This window comes from Simochromis diagramma, unplaced genomic scaffold (genome assembly GCF_900408965.1).
Source record: "Simochromis diagramma unplaced genomic scaffold, fSimDia1.1 OVJJ01000302.1, whole genome shotgun sequence".
Lineage (NCBI taxonomy): Eukaryota > Metazoa > Chordata > Actinopteri > Cichliformes > Cichlidae > Simochromis > Simochromis diagramma.
The window spans coordinates 978495-995423 of NW_024386792.1; the positions used below are offsets into that span (position 1 = coordinate 978495).

The following is a 16929-nucleotide window of genomic DNA, read 5'->3' on the forward strand; positions in this document are numbered from 1 at the left end:
AAAGTGCTCAAACCGAGCAGGACCACATTTCCCAGTGATGATGCACACACACACACACACACACACACACACACACACACACACACACACACACACACACACACACACACACACACGAACAGCAGGAGAAAACATCACCAGCAGCGCTAAATGTTTCTGTTTTCCTTCTATATGTATTTCCTTCCGTCTGCTAGCGCCCCCTGTCGGGAATTATCAGTAACCCTCAGCAGTCTGGCCGTCCCAGCGCCGCCCGCAGGAGCTTCCAAGTTCACAAACCGCTGGCTGTGTTTGGATAGTTTGGATAGCTGTCCCACGGAGTCAGATACCACAGCCTCAGCGTTGTTACAGTTGTTGTGCTTTGGATGAACACACGGACTCCAGGTCAACTTTCTGTTTTAGTTTTCGGGCCTCTAACATTTGAGCGTTTAAACTTTCTTTTGTTGCTTTCTGGCTTTGTTTCTGTGTCCAGAGTGATTTCTGTGGATGGCGAGGTCTAACCAAGATGGACACGGGCTGTCTGCCGGTTGAAGACTAGATAACGGCTTCTCAAACTAAATGTAGACTTTATTTTTTACGCGTGTTTATCGTGTTTATCCGTGAACTTTGTAGTCGCACCATTTCCAACCCGGGGGTGGGGGATCAAAATCCTATAATGAACATTTTCCCACTGGAGTTTCGGTAAACTTTTCCCACGACTCGCCATGTCGGGAGTGGTCCGCACCCTGAGCCGCTGTCTGCTCCCGGCCGAGGCCAGCCGGGACCCCGGCGGCAGCAAGGAGAGGAGCCGGGAGAGAGACGCGGCGCAAGAGCGGGAGGCGAGGCGCAGGAGTCGGGAGATAGACGCGATGATCGCCCGGGAGAGGAGAGCCATTCGGCGGCTGGTGAAGATCCTCCTGCTCGGGGCCGGGGAGAGCGGAAAGTCCACATTCCTCAAACAGATGCGCATCATTAACGGGCAGGAGTTTGATCAGAAGGCACTTCTGGATTTCCGGGACACAATCTATGAGAATATACTGAAGGTAAAGACGTGGCTCGAGGGGCCTTCATCCTCCACATATCTAATGTTTGCCGTGTTTGTTAAACATCCAAATCGTGTTTTATATCTGAGAAGGACAACAGGGGGCATTTTGAAAGTTTTTACAAGTAATTGACACTTTAGGTCACTGTGGCTCTAACTATTCAGATTTTTGAATTAGTTGCTTATGTCTTAGCTTTTATAATAAATCTGATTGATTTTTATTTTTTAAGACAGGCAAAACCTTTTCTGAGGAAAATCAAGATGATGGGAACAATTTATATCTGCAGGCCTGGGCCATTAGCGACTAAGGTTCACACACTTATTTAAACACACACAGAGGTCTGTTGACATAGTGCATATTTTTATCCTGAAGTGAGTCTATGTGTATGTGTGTGTGTGCGTCCTGTCCCTTTGTTTGCTGTCATGGCTGGGCCTCCTTCACCAGCTAACAATACCAGACTATTCCTGAGGGATGAGCACATCCGTCCTGAGTGCCACACAGCCCAGACGAGGATGATAAGAGCCTGCACTTCTGCACAGACAAGACAGTATTCAGTACCCTCCCCCAAACACAAGTATACAGTGACCATCCTGTCTCGGGCCAGATCAAGAACACAATCTTCCCACACACCACATACTTTACCAGCAGCCAAACTCTGGAAAACACACACAATGCGCGATGTGTAGGAGCTGATAGGCCAGGCCAAAACTACCAGCTATTACCTCGCTTAAAACATCTGTAATTCCCTCACCAGCGCTGCAGTCATTCGTCATGTAAAGTATATAAAGAGCGAATGTTAATATTAGGGTTGTAAGTGGAAGTTATTTTCATTAATGATTAATCGTTTCTGTTTTATCCCTCTGTTCAGTGTCTGCTCTTTTCCCCGTCTTTTTGGATGCGGCTTTTTCTTTGCAAATCTGCACAGAAGGCCACGATCCTGGAGTGACCTCACCACTGCAAGAAAAAAAAAGCTTCTGGTTGAGAAGTGATGCGCTCTTGCTCAGTTGCAGATTCAGTGCCGTTTGCTGAAGAGAGTAGCACACGTGGTTGTAAAATCTGGAGTTTATTGGAGGTTCATGCAGGCAAATTGGGTGATGCTCCGCATACTCGACGTTTATGGCTTCTTTAATCAGCACAAGCTGTGCTAACATAATTGGAAAAAGGTTTTCCCGATGATCAATCAGCCCTGTAACGTGATAAACGTTCACTGGGCGACACAATGTGCCACTGAAGGACTGATGGCTGCTGGAAACAGGCCTTTGAGCATCTATGTAGATGATACAATAGCAATAATAACGAATTTATCATCAGTGGTTGAATTAATGAGGGTTAAAATCATATCTGGATAATTTGGTGTTGGAAAACGAGGACATTTTGAAGCAATCCCAGCTTAACCGCACTTAAAAAAATAAAAAGCAAATGCTGTAAATGGCCATCATCCCAACACTGGATCCTTTCCAAAAGTGTCAAAGCAGTATATCTCTGACATAAATTTCATTTTGAAGAAGACAAAAAAGTCACGAGGCCAAATCTGCTGATCCGTTTGAATATCGGATGAAGATCTCGTTGGTTTTTTGGCCTCCAAATCAATGTAGTGTGAATAACATGGCGTGCACCGTGATCAGACACCTCACTGACGTCACACTGACAGTTCCTGTGAATGTTAAAAAGGAATTCAGCACATTCCCAGTCGTGCTCCTGCGTGCATCCTACATGATGTGCCTTCTCTGAGTATGGACGCCGCTGTTTGGATTTCCCACATCACAAAGGAATAACAGCCAATCGTGTGCTAGATGCGGTTGTTGGTGGAAGATCAGTGTCACCTACCAGGTGTAGCGGGGAACCCCCTGTCTTATGGGAACCTATTGATGAAGCGTGAGAGAGCAAAGTGGGAAAGGAAGGAAAGAAGGGCAGATAAAGCTGAAAGAGAATGCACAGGTGTGCTGCACAATTAGGCCTGCAGAAATAAACAGCGGAGAGGTGGAGTTCAGATGCGGTCTGAGTGATTATCTTGTCAAGCGGTGGATAAATCTGTGGTTTAACCATTGTCAGAGGTGAACCAAACAAACAAAAAACCCCTCTGATCTAAGTTAGCCTTAACTAGCAAGTAAATGATCACTGAGTCATTTTGGACTTTTGAGGTGCATTTCTTTATCACAATAGAAGATAAATATCAGCAATAAAAAAGAGCTAATTTTTCTAAACTGAGCATGTGATGGCTGCTCCCTTCTCTTATCTCTGGTAGCTTTTATCTCTCATTGCCTTTCTTGAATTTCTTTGAAGTATTCGCCTGCTTTTTTTCTCTCTCTCTTTTTCTTCTTTTTTGGCTCGTTTGGTTCACAGCAGATATTTTGGCACCGGCTGCCCGCTCATGTGTTGTGTTTTGTGGCTGGTGTTGATGTCACTTGCAGTCCCATCGTTCACTGGGGCTCTGTGGGCTCAGAAGGCAGGCGTCGCTTTAGAGGAGGAGGAGGTCAGTGCAGTTCGCGGGGTGAACTGCATTAACGCAGGAAAGAGAGCCGCTTTTTAATACAACATTTATAAATGAAACTGAACCCTGCCAGCTCCAGCCATCTGCCGGAGGCAACTGCTACTAACGCTGCTGACCACGCCATGACTGTGAGAAGCCCATCAGCTCAGACATCAGATTTTAATGTTTTTTCGCCCCGTGTGGTCAGATACTGAGGGCCAGTAACACATAAAATGAGCTTTTCAATCAAAGTCTGTTACTCATTTAAATTTGTGCGTCCTGTGGCGTTGCCCTCTACGGCTGGGGAGGAGGTGAAGTTTGGTTGGAGTTAACAGGAAGCAGAAGATTCAAATACTAAATCCCCATATATCCTATGTAAAAAAATCTTCTGAGCTGTTTTTTTCCTTTTCTTGTCTTATTGGTATTTCCTCCGTCTACTCTATGTAGCTGTTTTTACACGTGGATGTCAGGCGAATGAAGTAAGGATATTGTACACTCGGAGTCTGCTTCACATTCTGTCTGACTATCTGTTTGCTTCAGGCTGCCTGAGCAGCGCGTGCAGGGCCCGCAGCAAAGTACGACCACTCCTTCGCTGTGAATTCGCTAGACTGCTTCCTGCATAAATTTAACCTGGGAATTATTTAACTGATCGCCCAGACTTTGTGCTGCCGAGCTGGGAGGATTTTACATTTTCACCTCTTTAAGGTATAGCCTGGAAAAGTTCAGGGGTGCCAGTGCATGTGTGGAAGCATCCTATGTCAGTCACATAAGGAAGTTGTTCGGTCAAAAACTGGGTCATAGTTATGGGAAGTATGCAACCTGCACTTCCTGGGAAGTAAAGCGAATGTTGTTTATGGCCTTTGTGCATGCATATGTTCAAATGTTTATAACCAGATAATCAGTGATAAACTAGAATTACTCTGAATCAGTTTACAGCATGAGTTACAACATCCATGCAACACCTGTCCATCCATCCACCTTTCCTTCCCCTTATCCAGTTTCTGGTCAGTGGGGGGAAGGTAGTGGTTGGAACCATTCACGCTCGTAATTACACCTACGGCCAATTTAGAATTGCAAATTAACCTAACCCAGGGAGAACCAACACAAGCACAGGGAGATAACTCCACAGAGGTCCCAGCTGGTGGATTTGAACCTGGGGCCTCCTCGCTGTGAGGCAGCAGTGCCAGCCATCTGTCTGTCATTTCTGTGTAATTACCAACATGTTCAGACTCATAACAGTAAGCAAACCTGACTTCCAGTGTTTAGCCCTAGCTTTGTTCCCCTTTTTCTAGCTGAGATTCACAGTAACCCATGAGCGGCAGACCAGAAATGCACACAAGCTGACGTCATCTGAACGTCCGGATAACGCACAAGCTAGTTCTCGTTAGAGAATGTGTGCAATCCTCTGGTACTGACCTCTTAGATCGGGCAAAGCAAAGGCAACGTCAGTCATCTGAATTCTTCGGAGGCTTTGAAACTGAGCCGCACATAACTGACTTGTTACAGACAGACAGTGACAGGCTGATCGGCATGGAAGCAGACAGTGGAGTAAACATGCGGGCACTCAGGAAGAGATGCAGACAGGAATATGGAGGATTATGATACAAATGAGGCAGATTAGTAAATTGATAAGGCTCGTGTCATGAGTCGATGTGACTCACTCAAAGCTCACACGGTCATTCTGCTTTGGGAAGTTCGCTGCGCCCACGCTGGTAGTGGGTCTGCATGTTCGTCACATTAATGCAGCATGTGTGTTTGTGTGTGTCTTTGTTTTAAGCACCACTGTGGGATTTCCTCACTTGTTTAGGTTCACATCCATCTCACTCATTCCTAAAAACAAAAACAGCATTTCTGAACAAAAAGTCTGAACAGGCTCAGACTTGAAATCACTCCACAACACTGAGTCATAGAGGGCAGCCAAGTCAGACTGCACACACACGCGCACATGAAATAGACATACATTGTAGATACATTAGTCAAACCTTCTTTTCACTCTTTGCATTTGCCTTTTTTTTTGTTATAGCCATGTTCAAAAGCGTGGGTGGTGGGGGCTCTCTCTCTTTGACTTCCTGGTTTTCACATGTTATTTGTAAAGACGACGCTGAGCCGGGTCAGGAGATGTTGATGTTGTGGGTGTGTAAAAGCCTCTTCAGTGTGAGATTAAGCAATACAAATAAATCTGACTATTGCAAAAGATTCAGATGGGTCATGAGTCATTGACAGACACACACAGAGCACACGTACTTTGACCCCTGAGACACTCTTAAATTATTCACAGCAGAGTCATTGTAACGATCCATAGGACAGATGAGCAACAACTCTTTAATAATTCAGCCACTCTGGACTTGGAGATGCTGTGAAATACGCCTCACATTTGCAGTGAGTTATTAAGAGCCGGTGAGGGTGTAATGGATCGGCGCGAGCTCACCGATTCAAAAATCAAAGGTTTTTATAGCTAACTTACATTTTTGGTGATGCTCGCAGTTGTTCACAAGAATTGGCTGGAGAGAGAGAGAGAGAGAGAGAGAGAGAAAAAAGAAGTATATATTTATAGTTGCTGTGTGAAGCGGGCGTAAATGCTGCATCATCACTTCCAGAAAGTTACAGCCCATCTCAATCTGACATCTGGAGTAGCTGTTCAAGAGAATAGATGGCAGAAATAGAAAAAAGTAGAACTGAAGGAGGAATATTCAGTCTCAGGAAGAGACCTCCCACACAGATCCCACATGGTTCTCCTCAAAAAACCACCAGCAGCCACACATGCATGCGTTTAGAGTGTGACTTAAATGCATGAGTTTCAGCGTTAAAGTTACTCCGTGTTTACGAGGAATGCTAGACTCATTTTTTTCCTCCCATCTGTGTGGTAAGAAAAATATCTGCGACATTAAGACAGGCGGCTGCTCTTCTTGTGTGTGTCTGCAGGGCATGCGTGTGCTGGTGGATGCCCGCGACAAGCTGGGTATCGGCTGGCAGAGCTGTGAAAATGAGAAGCAGGGCATGCTGGTGATGTCGTGGGAGGGCCGCGTAGGCGCTTCGGGGGTCGAGCCCAGTGAGTTCCAGCTGTACGTGATGGCGCTGAGCGCGCTCTGGGTGGACACCGGCATACAGGAGGCCTACACGAGACGCTCCGAGTTCCAGCTGGTGAGTAGACATTATTCTCAGTCCTTTTAATATCCTCCCACGCCCCTACGAACTTTCATCACTAACCACCTGAGACATCCAAAAGTGGTAATTTTAACTGGATGATGTTTAACCCTTGTAATTATATGAAAGTGATTATTGCTATAGAAACTCTGCAAGATGCAGTAAAGTCAGTCTGTGCTTTTCATGGCAACAAGCTGCAGTACTCTGAGGTGGTGAGAGGGTGCAAAGCAAGAAGGGAGGGCAAGGTGCTCGTGTGCCAGTGCTGCAGAAAATGAGCACTTAAATCAAAGCGTTGTTTCGAATATTCAGCTTTTTTAACAGCATTATTATCATCTGAGCAATTTAGTTTGACTTTTCTGCTCGAGTGCTTTTTCATGTGCTTTCAGTTGCAACATATGATGCCAGGGCATGCACCGATGTAGCTGCTATTGTGTTTGTTATAGTTAAACCAAAGCAAATCACCAGCGAAACAAACTGTTATCCTACTTGTACTCTTTTCCCCTGCTTTACACAAATATGTGGATGTTTTTTAGATTAGCTGAACCATTGCAAAATATTTCCCTGATCCTTTTTGCTGCTGCAGAAATCTCCCGTGTGGTGCAGATACCCCTCTTTGGGATTTTGTAGACTTAAAGAAAAACCATGTATATAGACGCAAACTCTTTGTAACCATTTAAAAGGGCATTTCACTCAAAAAGTGTTTGTTGTCTTTTGTAAACCCAGTCAATAGAAAAACATGAGCAAAGGTTCAAAATGTTTTAACCTACTCGTTCAGCAGTCTAAGGCAGAAGCTTCCAACCTTTACACATATCAGAGGCCTATGAGTGTGAACTGAAGATGCTCGTGTTTATGTCAGTGATACTTACAGTGCTGTAAAAAGTATTTGTCCCCTTCCAGATTCGTTAATTGTTGTCACACTTGTATGTTTCAGATCATCAAGCAAATTTTAATATTAGACAAAGATGACCCGAGCAAATACAAAATGCAGGCGGGCAGCGTCGGCACCTAAGTTAGGAGCGATAACTCTTCAACAAGGCGACGTAGGAGCTTCAAATTGATGTTATAGGTGCATCTACTAAAAATCTTTTCTTCTGACCTCAAGGTTAGAGTAAGGTCAGAGTAAGCTTTCTGAAAATCTTGTGCGTGTGATAGCTTGAAAACAAGACAATGTAGGATTTTGAAATTGATACCATAGGTGTGTCTACTGGATAAGGGGTAGTATAAGGAAGAGGACTCCTTACTACATTATCTGTATAGCACTTTAGAGCACACCTTCAACTTTATTAAAATCACCTTATCAAGCCCTTTTTTTAGCATTGCACTTTAAGCATGGATTTGCACAGTAAAACATTTGCACACAATAAGTTTAATTATTTATTGACTATTTATTGGGAATTTTAAAATCAGTTGGTAGCCTTGTTTCAGATCCAGCACTGCTGCTCCTCATCAAGGAATGTGGTGGTTGTCTGTCAGGAGAGAAGAATGGTGATTGAGATGGAGATTAAGGTTTACCAGTAAGGAAAACTAATGCAAATGTGTGTGTGGGAAATCTAGGAATAAAAGTGGTGCAAAAAAGTGTCTGTAAGATATGATTACTCACCTTTCCGGGAAAGACCATTGGTAAAGAGAGTGTGGTGAATCTTTTCGTGCTTGGGTTTTTGGGGTTTTTTTAGAGTATTGGGTTTGGTGTAAAATTAAAGTGTGAAATATTTATTAATATGAAAACGTGATATGTATTTATTTATTCTAATTGATATATTGTATACTGTGGTGGAAGGTTGGGATTTAAGAATTTACCTGAGAGTGGAAGAATGGTTTAGTCTGTGACAGCTGAACATATTTAAGGCTGCCGGTTGTCATTAGAGGGTTGATTGTGCTGTGAAGAAGCTCGGCGAGTGAATTGTTGTAAGGAGAGCTGTATAGCAAATAAGTACTTTTTGTTCCACTACACTTGCCTTGGTCCACCTCACTGTGTTTCCAGCCGCTAAGGGCTGCCCTGTTACAGGTAGCACTGGCAGGATTTTTAAATGATGATTTCATATTATGAAAGGAAAGTAGCGACCCAAACCTACTTGGCCCTGTGTGAAAAAGTAACCTCCCCCACCCCAGTGATTAGACACAGTTTTTGAAAGTTGAGTTTCATTATTGACATCCAGGTCTGATAACTGCCAGACCCGTTGAATTTTTAAAAATCACTTAAATAGAATCTGCCGGACAAAGTGAAGTAAAGTCACTGACATCTGTCCATCACAAAGGGTTACAAAGTCTGAGGCTTTGGGACTCCAGTGACTACAGCGAGAAAATTTGGAGCAGTGGTGAACCTTCCCAGGAGTCACTAGCCTACTGAAGTGAGAGTGCATAGATGACTCATCCATCAGGTCACACAAGAGCCAATAACGATGTCTAAAGAACTGCGTGCTTCATATGAGTCAGTTAAGGTCAGAGTTCACGATTCTATTGGGAAAACACTCTGTGGACTGACGAGACAAAAGCTGAACCTTTTGTGTCCTGTTACATGTGCTGTAAAACTAACACAGCAGGTCATAAAACCATCATCATAGCTACAGTCAAACATGGTGGTGGTAGTGTGACGGTCTGGGGCTGCTTTGCTGCTTCAGGACGACTTGCTGTAAGTGATGGAAACACGAATTCTGCTCTTTACCAGAAAATCCCGAAGAAGAATACCCGAACATCAGTTCAAGAGACCTTGGGTTATGCAGCAGGACAATGATCTAAAACCTCTCCAGCAAGTCCACCTCTGAATGGCTCAGAAAAAACAACATGAAGGTTTCGGAGTGGCCTCGTCAAAGTCTGGATTTATATCAAACTGAGATGTTGAGGCGTGACCTTAAACAGGCCGTTCATGCTCGAAAACCCTCGAATGTTGCTGAATTAAAACAATTATGCAAACAAAATTAAAATTCCTCCACAGTGATTTGAAAGTCATTTCCAGTTATTATAAACACTTGTTTGCAATTCTTGCTGCCAAGCGTGGCGCAACCAGTTATTACGTTTAGGGGGCAATCACTTTTTCACATAGGTTGGGATAGATTTTTCCCTTAGTAAGTGAAATCATGTTTTAAAAACAGCATTTTGTATTTCCTCGGGTTATCTTTGGCTAAAATGAACATGTGTTTGATGATCTGAAACATTGAAGTGTGACTAATATGAAAAAAAAAAAAGAAATCTGGAAGTGGGCAGATACTTTCCCACGGCACTCTACAATGTCCAGTTCTTCATTAGTGTTATTTTCTAGTTTCTTCTGTGCACTTCCCACCTTATAATACTTAACATGATTTATGTGGTATTATGTAAAGAAATATATGAATATACTGAAATCTCTGACACAGTGTAGTCTGGTTTTTTTTTGTTTTTTTGTTTAAACCAGATAAACTGGCTTTAAGCTTTGGCCAAAGAAAATGTCAAGTAAAATAACGTCTGACCTTTCTGTTAAAGAAGCAGCTTAAATGACTTTTGAGGACGTATCTTTGATATCTAACATCCAAAGTGAACATTTCTTTGAATATCTACAGCTCTGGAGTTTGGTCTCTTCAGTTCCTGAGCTTAACAAAATATTACCAGGAATTGCAACACTAATGGTTTGATTTCATTAGTGTTCTCTTGGCTTTCATCTGGCTTCAATGAAACCTCAATATCGCAGCTTGATGCATGAGGGTCAGATTAAGAAAAGGATATTTCAAAATAATAACTGGAACAGCTCTGACACAAACAGCTACCGCTAATTTAAGAGCTACTTTGATGTAACTGGTTGTATGTGAACTGATGTAACCCGCTCTCATATTGAAAGAATGTAACAGTAATGTGTCCGACGCATGTTTTAAATGTAACGCAATACGGGGAACGTTCATTCTTGCATTGTACTTGGCGGTGTGACAAAAAGGGGTTGGTGAGCTGAACAATGAAATTATGATAACTTGGCTTGTAAATAATCCTCCAGAGTCCAAGACGGCATTCGAATGCATTGTGTCCAGATCTCAGTTCTCAAACTGAAGGATGTTATTTTGCTATATCGAGGGCAAAACAAATCATTGCTTTTAACTGCAAAACTCGAGCACGGATTTCCTGGTAGACACCTCGGGAAGATGATTATTCGGGTTAAAGCCGCGGTAACCCCCAGAATCGGTGGGAGACGTGTTTAAAAGGTTGTTGTAATGGTGTGCCTTTCTTCTTAAAGGTGCCGCTGGCTTCTGAGGCTGATATTGTCACATTGTTTATAATGATTTTGTAAGAGTAAGGGAGATGCTAAGAGAGAGCGCGAGAGAGAGAATGAGCAAGTGTGTGGGATGCAGGAAAGAGGGGCTGTTGTTTTACTAAAGCTTGTTGTAAACTTGTAGTGTGTGTATATACTGCATAACAATGCAATAAAATACAAAAACGATGAAGCCGTAATAATGCAGTACATTGTCCAGCTCAGATATATTAGTTTCCCTTTTTGCTTTTTAGCCCAGTTCATCATCTTCAGCTCTCTTGGGTGAGAATGCATTTAATTAACAGGCTTTAACTTTTCCATAAACTATAAACACCGATCAGCCACCGCAAAGCCACGGGTCTAATATTGTTGATTTCCGTACACTGTTGACGCAGCTGACCTGCTGGAGCTTGGACACGTCCTCTGTGGTCCTGAGCAGCGGGATGTGAGCAGTGGATCCTTTGGCTGCCGGGGCCTTCCTGGATCACATTTTTCCTGTTGCATTGTGTAGATGCTCACTTGCATTGGGATAATTGGGACGGGGATCATTATCGTCTCATGTGTGATTTGTAGTTCGTGGATATTTAAAAGTAGAATGGGAGGCATAGCCTTCAGCTGTCACCAGCTCACAGTTTGGACAGCCTCTCTACTACTAAGATCAGGCCTAAAACTTTCCTTTCTGAGAAAACACATAGTTTTTATCACTCACCTTTTTATCTGCACTCTGCATTTAACCATTAGTTATTATTCATTTCTGGCTCTCCATTGTCCCCCTCACCCCCAACCATTCGTGGCACATGGCCGCCCCTCCCTGCGCCTCGTCCTTCTTGTGGTTTCTTCCTGTTAAGAAAGAGTTTTTTCTCCCCACTGTCGCCATGTGCTTGCTCACGGGCTCATTTGATTGTCTTTACCTTTCAATATGAAGCACCTTGATGCGATTGCTGTTGTGATTTTGCACTATATAAATAAAATTGAATTGAACTGAATCGAATCTCCAAAATTGTCAAGCTGGTTGTCAAGGTCAACTCCCGGGGCTCTTTTTCATGTTCTTTGAAGCATTCCTGAGCCTTTCTGCTGCACTGAGTAGTTAGCCTGATATATCTGGTATATCTGCCCCTTCTTGGGAGGGGTTGCAACCACAGGTAGCTCCTCGTGTTTGATTTCCTGACCAAATCCCAGGATCTGTAAACGACTACATTTCTAAATAAAATCCTTACTAAATGTTAAATCTCCCATTCAGCAAAAAAAGCACCTCTCAGTTCACTCTCTGATTTGGGTATAGTCACTGGCTGACCTGATGATTTCATGCGTGTCCGCATTTAAATTTAGAATTGCATTTTTAAGTTTCAATATGATGGCAAACAACATTTACAGCAAACACAAAAGAACTGCTACTCATTACTAATCATGCTCTTGTCCTGTTTCCATTTCCTCTGCTCTTAGCGGTCTGACTGAGTAATATTACAAAGAAGAAGAAAAAAACTTTGCACTGTAGCCTTGTATTCCACTTCTGTAGTCATATTGATGTGGAGAGCAGGAGATATTTGCATGGTAACTGATTTACCTCAGCCTGTTTTCTCTGATCTAATAGTCACTGATGTGCTCAAAACATCCGAGAGAGCAACCGGATCACATTAGAAATGTTTATACCTGCCAGCTGAAAAAGAAGCTGCAGTTAACTGTTTAGTACTGCACCGAGTGAAGCCAAAGTACTTATTGTCTTTTTGCATAACTTCCTTATCTCTCTCGCTCGCTCGCTTTCATTTTTTTTTGTTTTGGAGACGTTGCAAAGATGTAATTATTTTCCTCTTGACTGTAAATGGAGCCACTGAAGTGCACTCTGTGGAGTCTCTTCTCCTGAATTACATCCAGCAAACACAAACGTGAAACTCCTCACAGACAGCAGAGCAGTTCTTCTCCCTTTTAACAACACGCAGAACATTAAACACACACAGATCAACACCAGTGGGTTGCACAAGAAATGTTTTCTTTATAGGCAACGACCAGTCACCACGAGTGCACAGAAGCTATGCAAGTTATTACAGTGAAAGTGATGGAGGACATTTTTAGCATCATCTTTGTCTCTCTTCCTAAGGTTTTACATCCACAAAATCATCATCAGAAGGCATCATAACATTACGTTATGTCATTTTACAAAACAGTGAACCAGATAAGCTTTTAAAAATAAGTGAAACGCTCAAAACTCATATGAAACTTCCTAAGATGAGTCACGTCTGGCAGATATTTTTTCTGCTGTCTTTAGCCCGAGCAGCCTTTGCTTTTTTTTTCCAAGTTCATCTTTTATTCTCCCGTCTCGCAGGAACAAAAACAAATAGACTCCTTTCAACAGCCACTTGCTATATTTTAAAGAACATTTTGTGAGAAACAGACCGGCTAGAGAAACCATTTGTCCAATAAACGTCTACAGATATGCTGTGAAGGGCCAGACAGCTTGTCAATGACACTCAATGGTTGAGCAGAATGTCATGAATGATCGCTAACCATATTGTCAACAGAGGGAATGTCTCACGGCATCGGCATCACCAGCTGGGCTCGCTGTCTGTGCTCCGTGCATTGGCTGTAACAGCTAGTCTTATTTGGACTTTATTGAAAGTGACGCAGCAGCTTTACTGTCTGCTCGGGGCTGTGAGGACGACCTTTTACCTTGTTACGCTTTTATCGGTGACAAAACAAGCTGGAGTCACATAGAAGGCGCTTACGTCTCTGTCTCCGCTGTCTCACACTCAACAAACTGTGTGTGCGTGCTTGAGATGTACAGCTCTGGGTCAGACCGCTTTGTCTTATCTGGAGTTGCTGCGTGATAAAGTTAGTGTGTTACAGCCGCACACAGGCCTGCAGGCATCGTTCTCTCTAAAGGCCAGCACGCATAGGACTCGCATTTAGAGGCGTTTTTGATGCTCGTGGCCTGGTGCCACTCTATCAGCAGACTTGTTCAAAAGTATCAATCTACACTGACTCTGAAACACGCGCAATCTGCTCGTCACCTCAAGACAGCTATTTAAATCGCTGCTGTTCCAGTGTTGTGAATGATGTACAGTCTGTGTGGGCTAAGTGGACTGAGTGCTTCGGTTCAGCTCTTGATTTGCTTTAAAGTGGAGTAAAGCTGGTGAAAGTCAGTGTTTTTCTGATTGTCAGCAAATTCCATAAAGAAACCAAAAACAGCAATGCATTAAACACCTGCTGGCTGTGTAGCGAACGCGCTGCACAACACTCCTTTTTTTCTGCATGGGTCCAGACTGAGTTTGAAGCAATTCTAGCAGATGTGTACCGCAGGTGTAAAGGGAACGCTTGTGTAGGTTATGATGTAAAACAGTAGTTTAGCCTCCATGTTTAAATTCTGTCCCACTGACATCATTATTGTGGCTCGGGAGGTACAGCGGGTTGTCTAGTGGCTCAATACCCAGAGTTTCCAATCGGAGGATGACTGTGTGCGTGAATGTTTTGGTATAGAAACAGAGGCTGAATGTGTGTGAGACTGGGTGAACGACGCTTGTAGTAAAAAACCCTGTAATTTGCATATATGAGTTTTAATTTGTATCATATTTGCTACATCTGGCTTTTTTTTTACAATGTATGACTTAAAAATTCATTAATTTAGGTTTTTGGGTGGAAAAGAAATCACACTGATGATGCAGAAGTGTCAAAAATTCACAAAAACTGAATGTATGAAATATGATACTCGAGGCATTAAGGGGTTAAAGTTGTAAATTTAAAGGGGGGGGGAAATGTGTTTTTCTTTCCTGATGAAATCAGATTGCTTCACTTCAGAGGGCCCTCATCATACTCCAGAGGTCACAGGTAAACAGGAAATGCTGTGAGTTTAGTGAGGAGCTACAAGCTGATACCAAAAATAGCCGTCAGCTCATTCCAGAGCTTCTTCAAAGAGCCGACGCTTCTGATAACAAGCTTCTGCAGACTCGCGACTAAAATCACAGCATTTTCTTACTGCAAAGTATAAATGGAGTGTAAAAATCGTGCATTACAGGTATTATACATGGCAGTCTGTGGCGTGTGTGGCGTGATGAAGTACATCCAGCCTTGCAAAGTGAAGTGCTGTGGTAAAAAAAGTAATAATAAATAAAAATAATAGGCATTTGTGGCTTTCTAGATGTTCAATGTCAGTGGATGATTCAGCAGTGACCCATAATACGACACTATTTGCTGTCAATTGCTACTGGTATTAAAGCACGAATGAATGTGAACTGCATATCAGAGCTACCGTGCCGATCTACAACTTAAACTCTATTTTTTGATTCCTTTCATCTCTCCAGCAATTCACTGTCTGAAATCATCTAGTTTGGACTATTGGAATTGAGCAACACTAGTGGAGCTAAAACATTTTAACCAGTGAGCCCATGAACACTGTATTTCTATTTAATATTGGGCAATCCCTGATTCACTGTCCTGCTGCATGCAGTTATTACCAATGCACCAAATTCAAGCAGTTAGTTCCCAACATATCTAACGTGTACTACAGTGCCCAGTTGTTTTTGAAATTACTTAGACCAAGAGTGTGAAATATAAGGCGCAGGGGCCTGAATAAACCCGCCAAAGACTCAAGTATGGCCCACTGGAAGGCTTTGGAAAATGTGAAGGAGGGCAAAAATTTTATAAGTCATATAGCTTAATACAGAAAGAAGTCCCCTATGGCCTTTAATACAATTCATTAAATTAATAGTAAAACAAGTAAATGACAATAGCTCCTGTTTTTTTTACTTTCTGCTATAGAAATGTATTATTTTTACAGCTTCACACTAATTTACAAAGTTTTCCATTTTATAATTGCAAGAAAGTCTCCTCGATGAGCCAAAAGAAGGTTTTATGTCATTTTACTTATTTATTTCTCTGAATTTTAGCCGAATAGACGTGCTGATAGACTTCTTTGATTAACTACGGCAGCGTTTTTTTTTATCATGTAGAAAAACTCAGACATACTGTTAAACTGCACACGTTTTCTCAGGGATTAAATGTGTGGTTAGACACTGGAAGAAAGGGGATTTTCACTGGCCCGACCCACCTAACATCAAAGTGGCCCACGATGTAAAATGGTTTAAGTCAGGGATGTCAAACTTAACTTTATATTTGTCATCTCTTTTTTAAATGATTTATGTGCATGTGCTTGGGGCCCAATCGAGGATAAAGGAAGTTAAACGCTACCTAAAAAAGTGCTGGTTTTCTTTTTCTGTTCACTTTTCGGACAAAACATGGAGCAACAGCAGCCTTATTCTCGACAGCAAGAAACCAAAATGTCTGCTGTGGAGTAAATGTGCTGAGTTAGATACTCTCCGCCTCCACTTTCTTGCCGCTCTTGGAGAGGTTTTCCGGGGACACCGCAATCAGCTTTTCCCAGGCACAACTGGGCCCGAGCTGGGCCGCGAGCAGACGGGGGAAAGGGAGGAGAGTCCGATGAGAGGAAGAGAGAAAGGGAGTGGAAAGAGATGAGCGTGGAGATGGGGAGTCTCCCACAGTGAAAATGGAGCGAAGGAAAAGGGGAGATAGTGAGGGGAAAAACAAACCCAAAGCAAGCACAGGCAAGGAGTTTGTTTACTTGTAGGCTTTTCTGTTTTCCCACCACACCCAGATAACACGCAGTTTGATACAGGACATAAACATCGAACCTCCCCTGCTCGAGGAAAACAAGGCTGTAGATCGAGGAGTGACAGTAAGTGGTGGCTGCTGTCGTCAGCGTAGGTTTAGACTTTGCACCGTTCAGAGGACTTTGAAGTCTCACAAAGGTGTAAAGAGGCTATAAATGCAGGAATGCGTGCGACGCTGCACACACACATTTCATCGATGACTTGGGCCTTGCTGAGGTTTAACATTGTGTATAGTGTGTCTGTGGTACCCCATTTTATCTATAATGCATATCCCTGCCTTGATAGGAAGAAACATAAAATATCCCCAGAGCAGGGATTGCAAATAAGATAGTGGTGGATCTGCACCAGCTAGTGAGTGCATGTTTTAGACTGATAGATTTCAAACATAATCCCTCCCTGAACAGGAAACCTGAGCTGAAGCTGAGCACAGCTGTGTTGAAGAGTATCGGCAACAGTTTCTATTCCAGA

General features: G+C 42.9%; 1 protein-coding gene across 1 annotated transcript in view; it reads left to right on the forward strand.

Moving 5' to 3' along the window:
• Window positions 1-259: 259 nt before the first annotated feature.
• gna12a (guanine nucleotide binding protein (G protein) alpha 12a) overlaps window positions 260-16929 on the forward strand; it is a 29204-nt gene continuing 12534 nt past the window's right edge. The window contains exons 1-2 of the mRNA XM_040023690.1: window positions 260-1019; window positions 6412-6630. Of these exons, the coding sequence (XP_039879624.1) occupies window positions 702-1019; window positions 6412-6630 (537 nt within the window). The 5' untranslated portion in view covers window positions 260-701. The remainder of the gene's footprint in view (window positions 1020-6411; window positions 6631-16929) is intronic.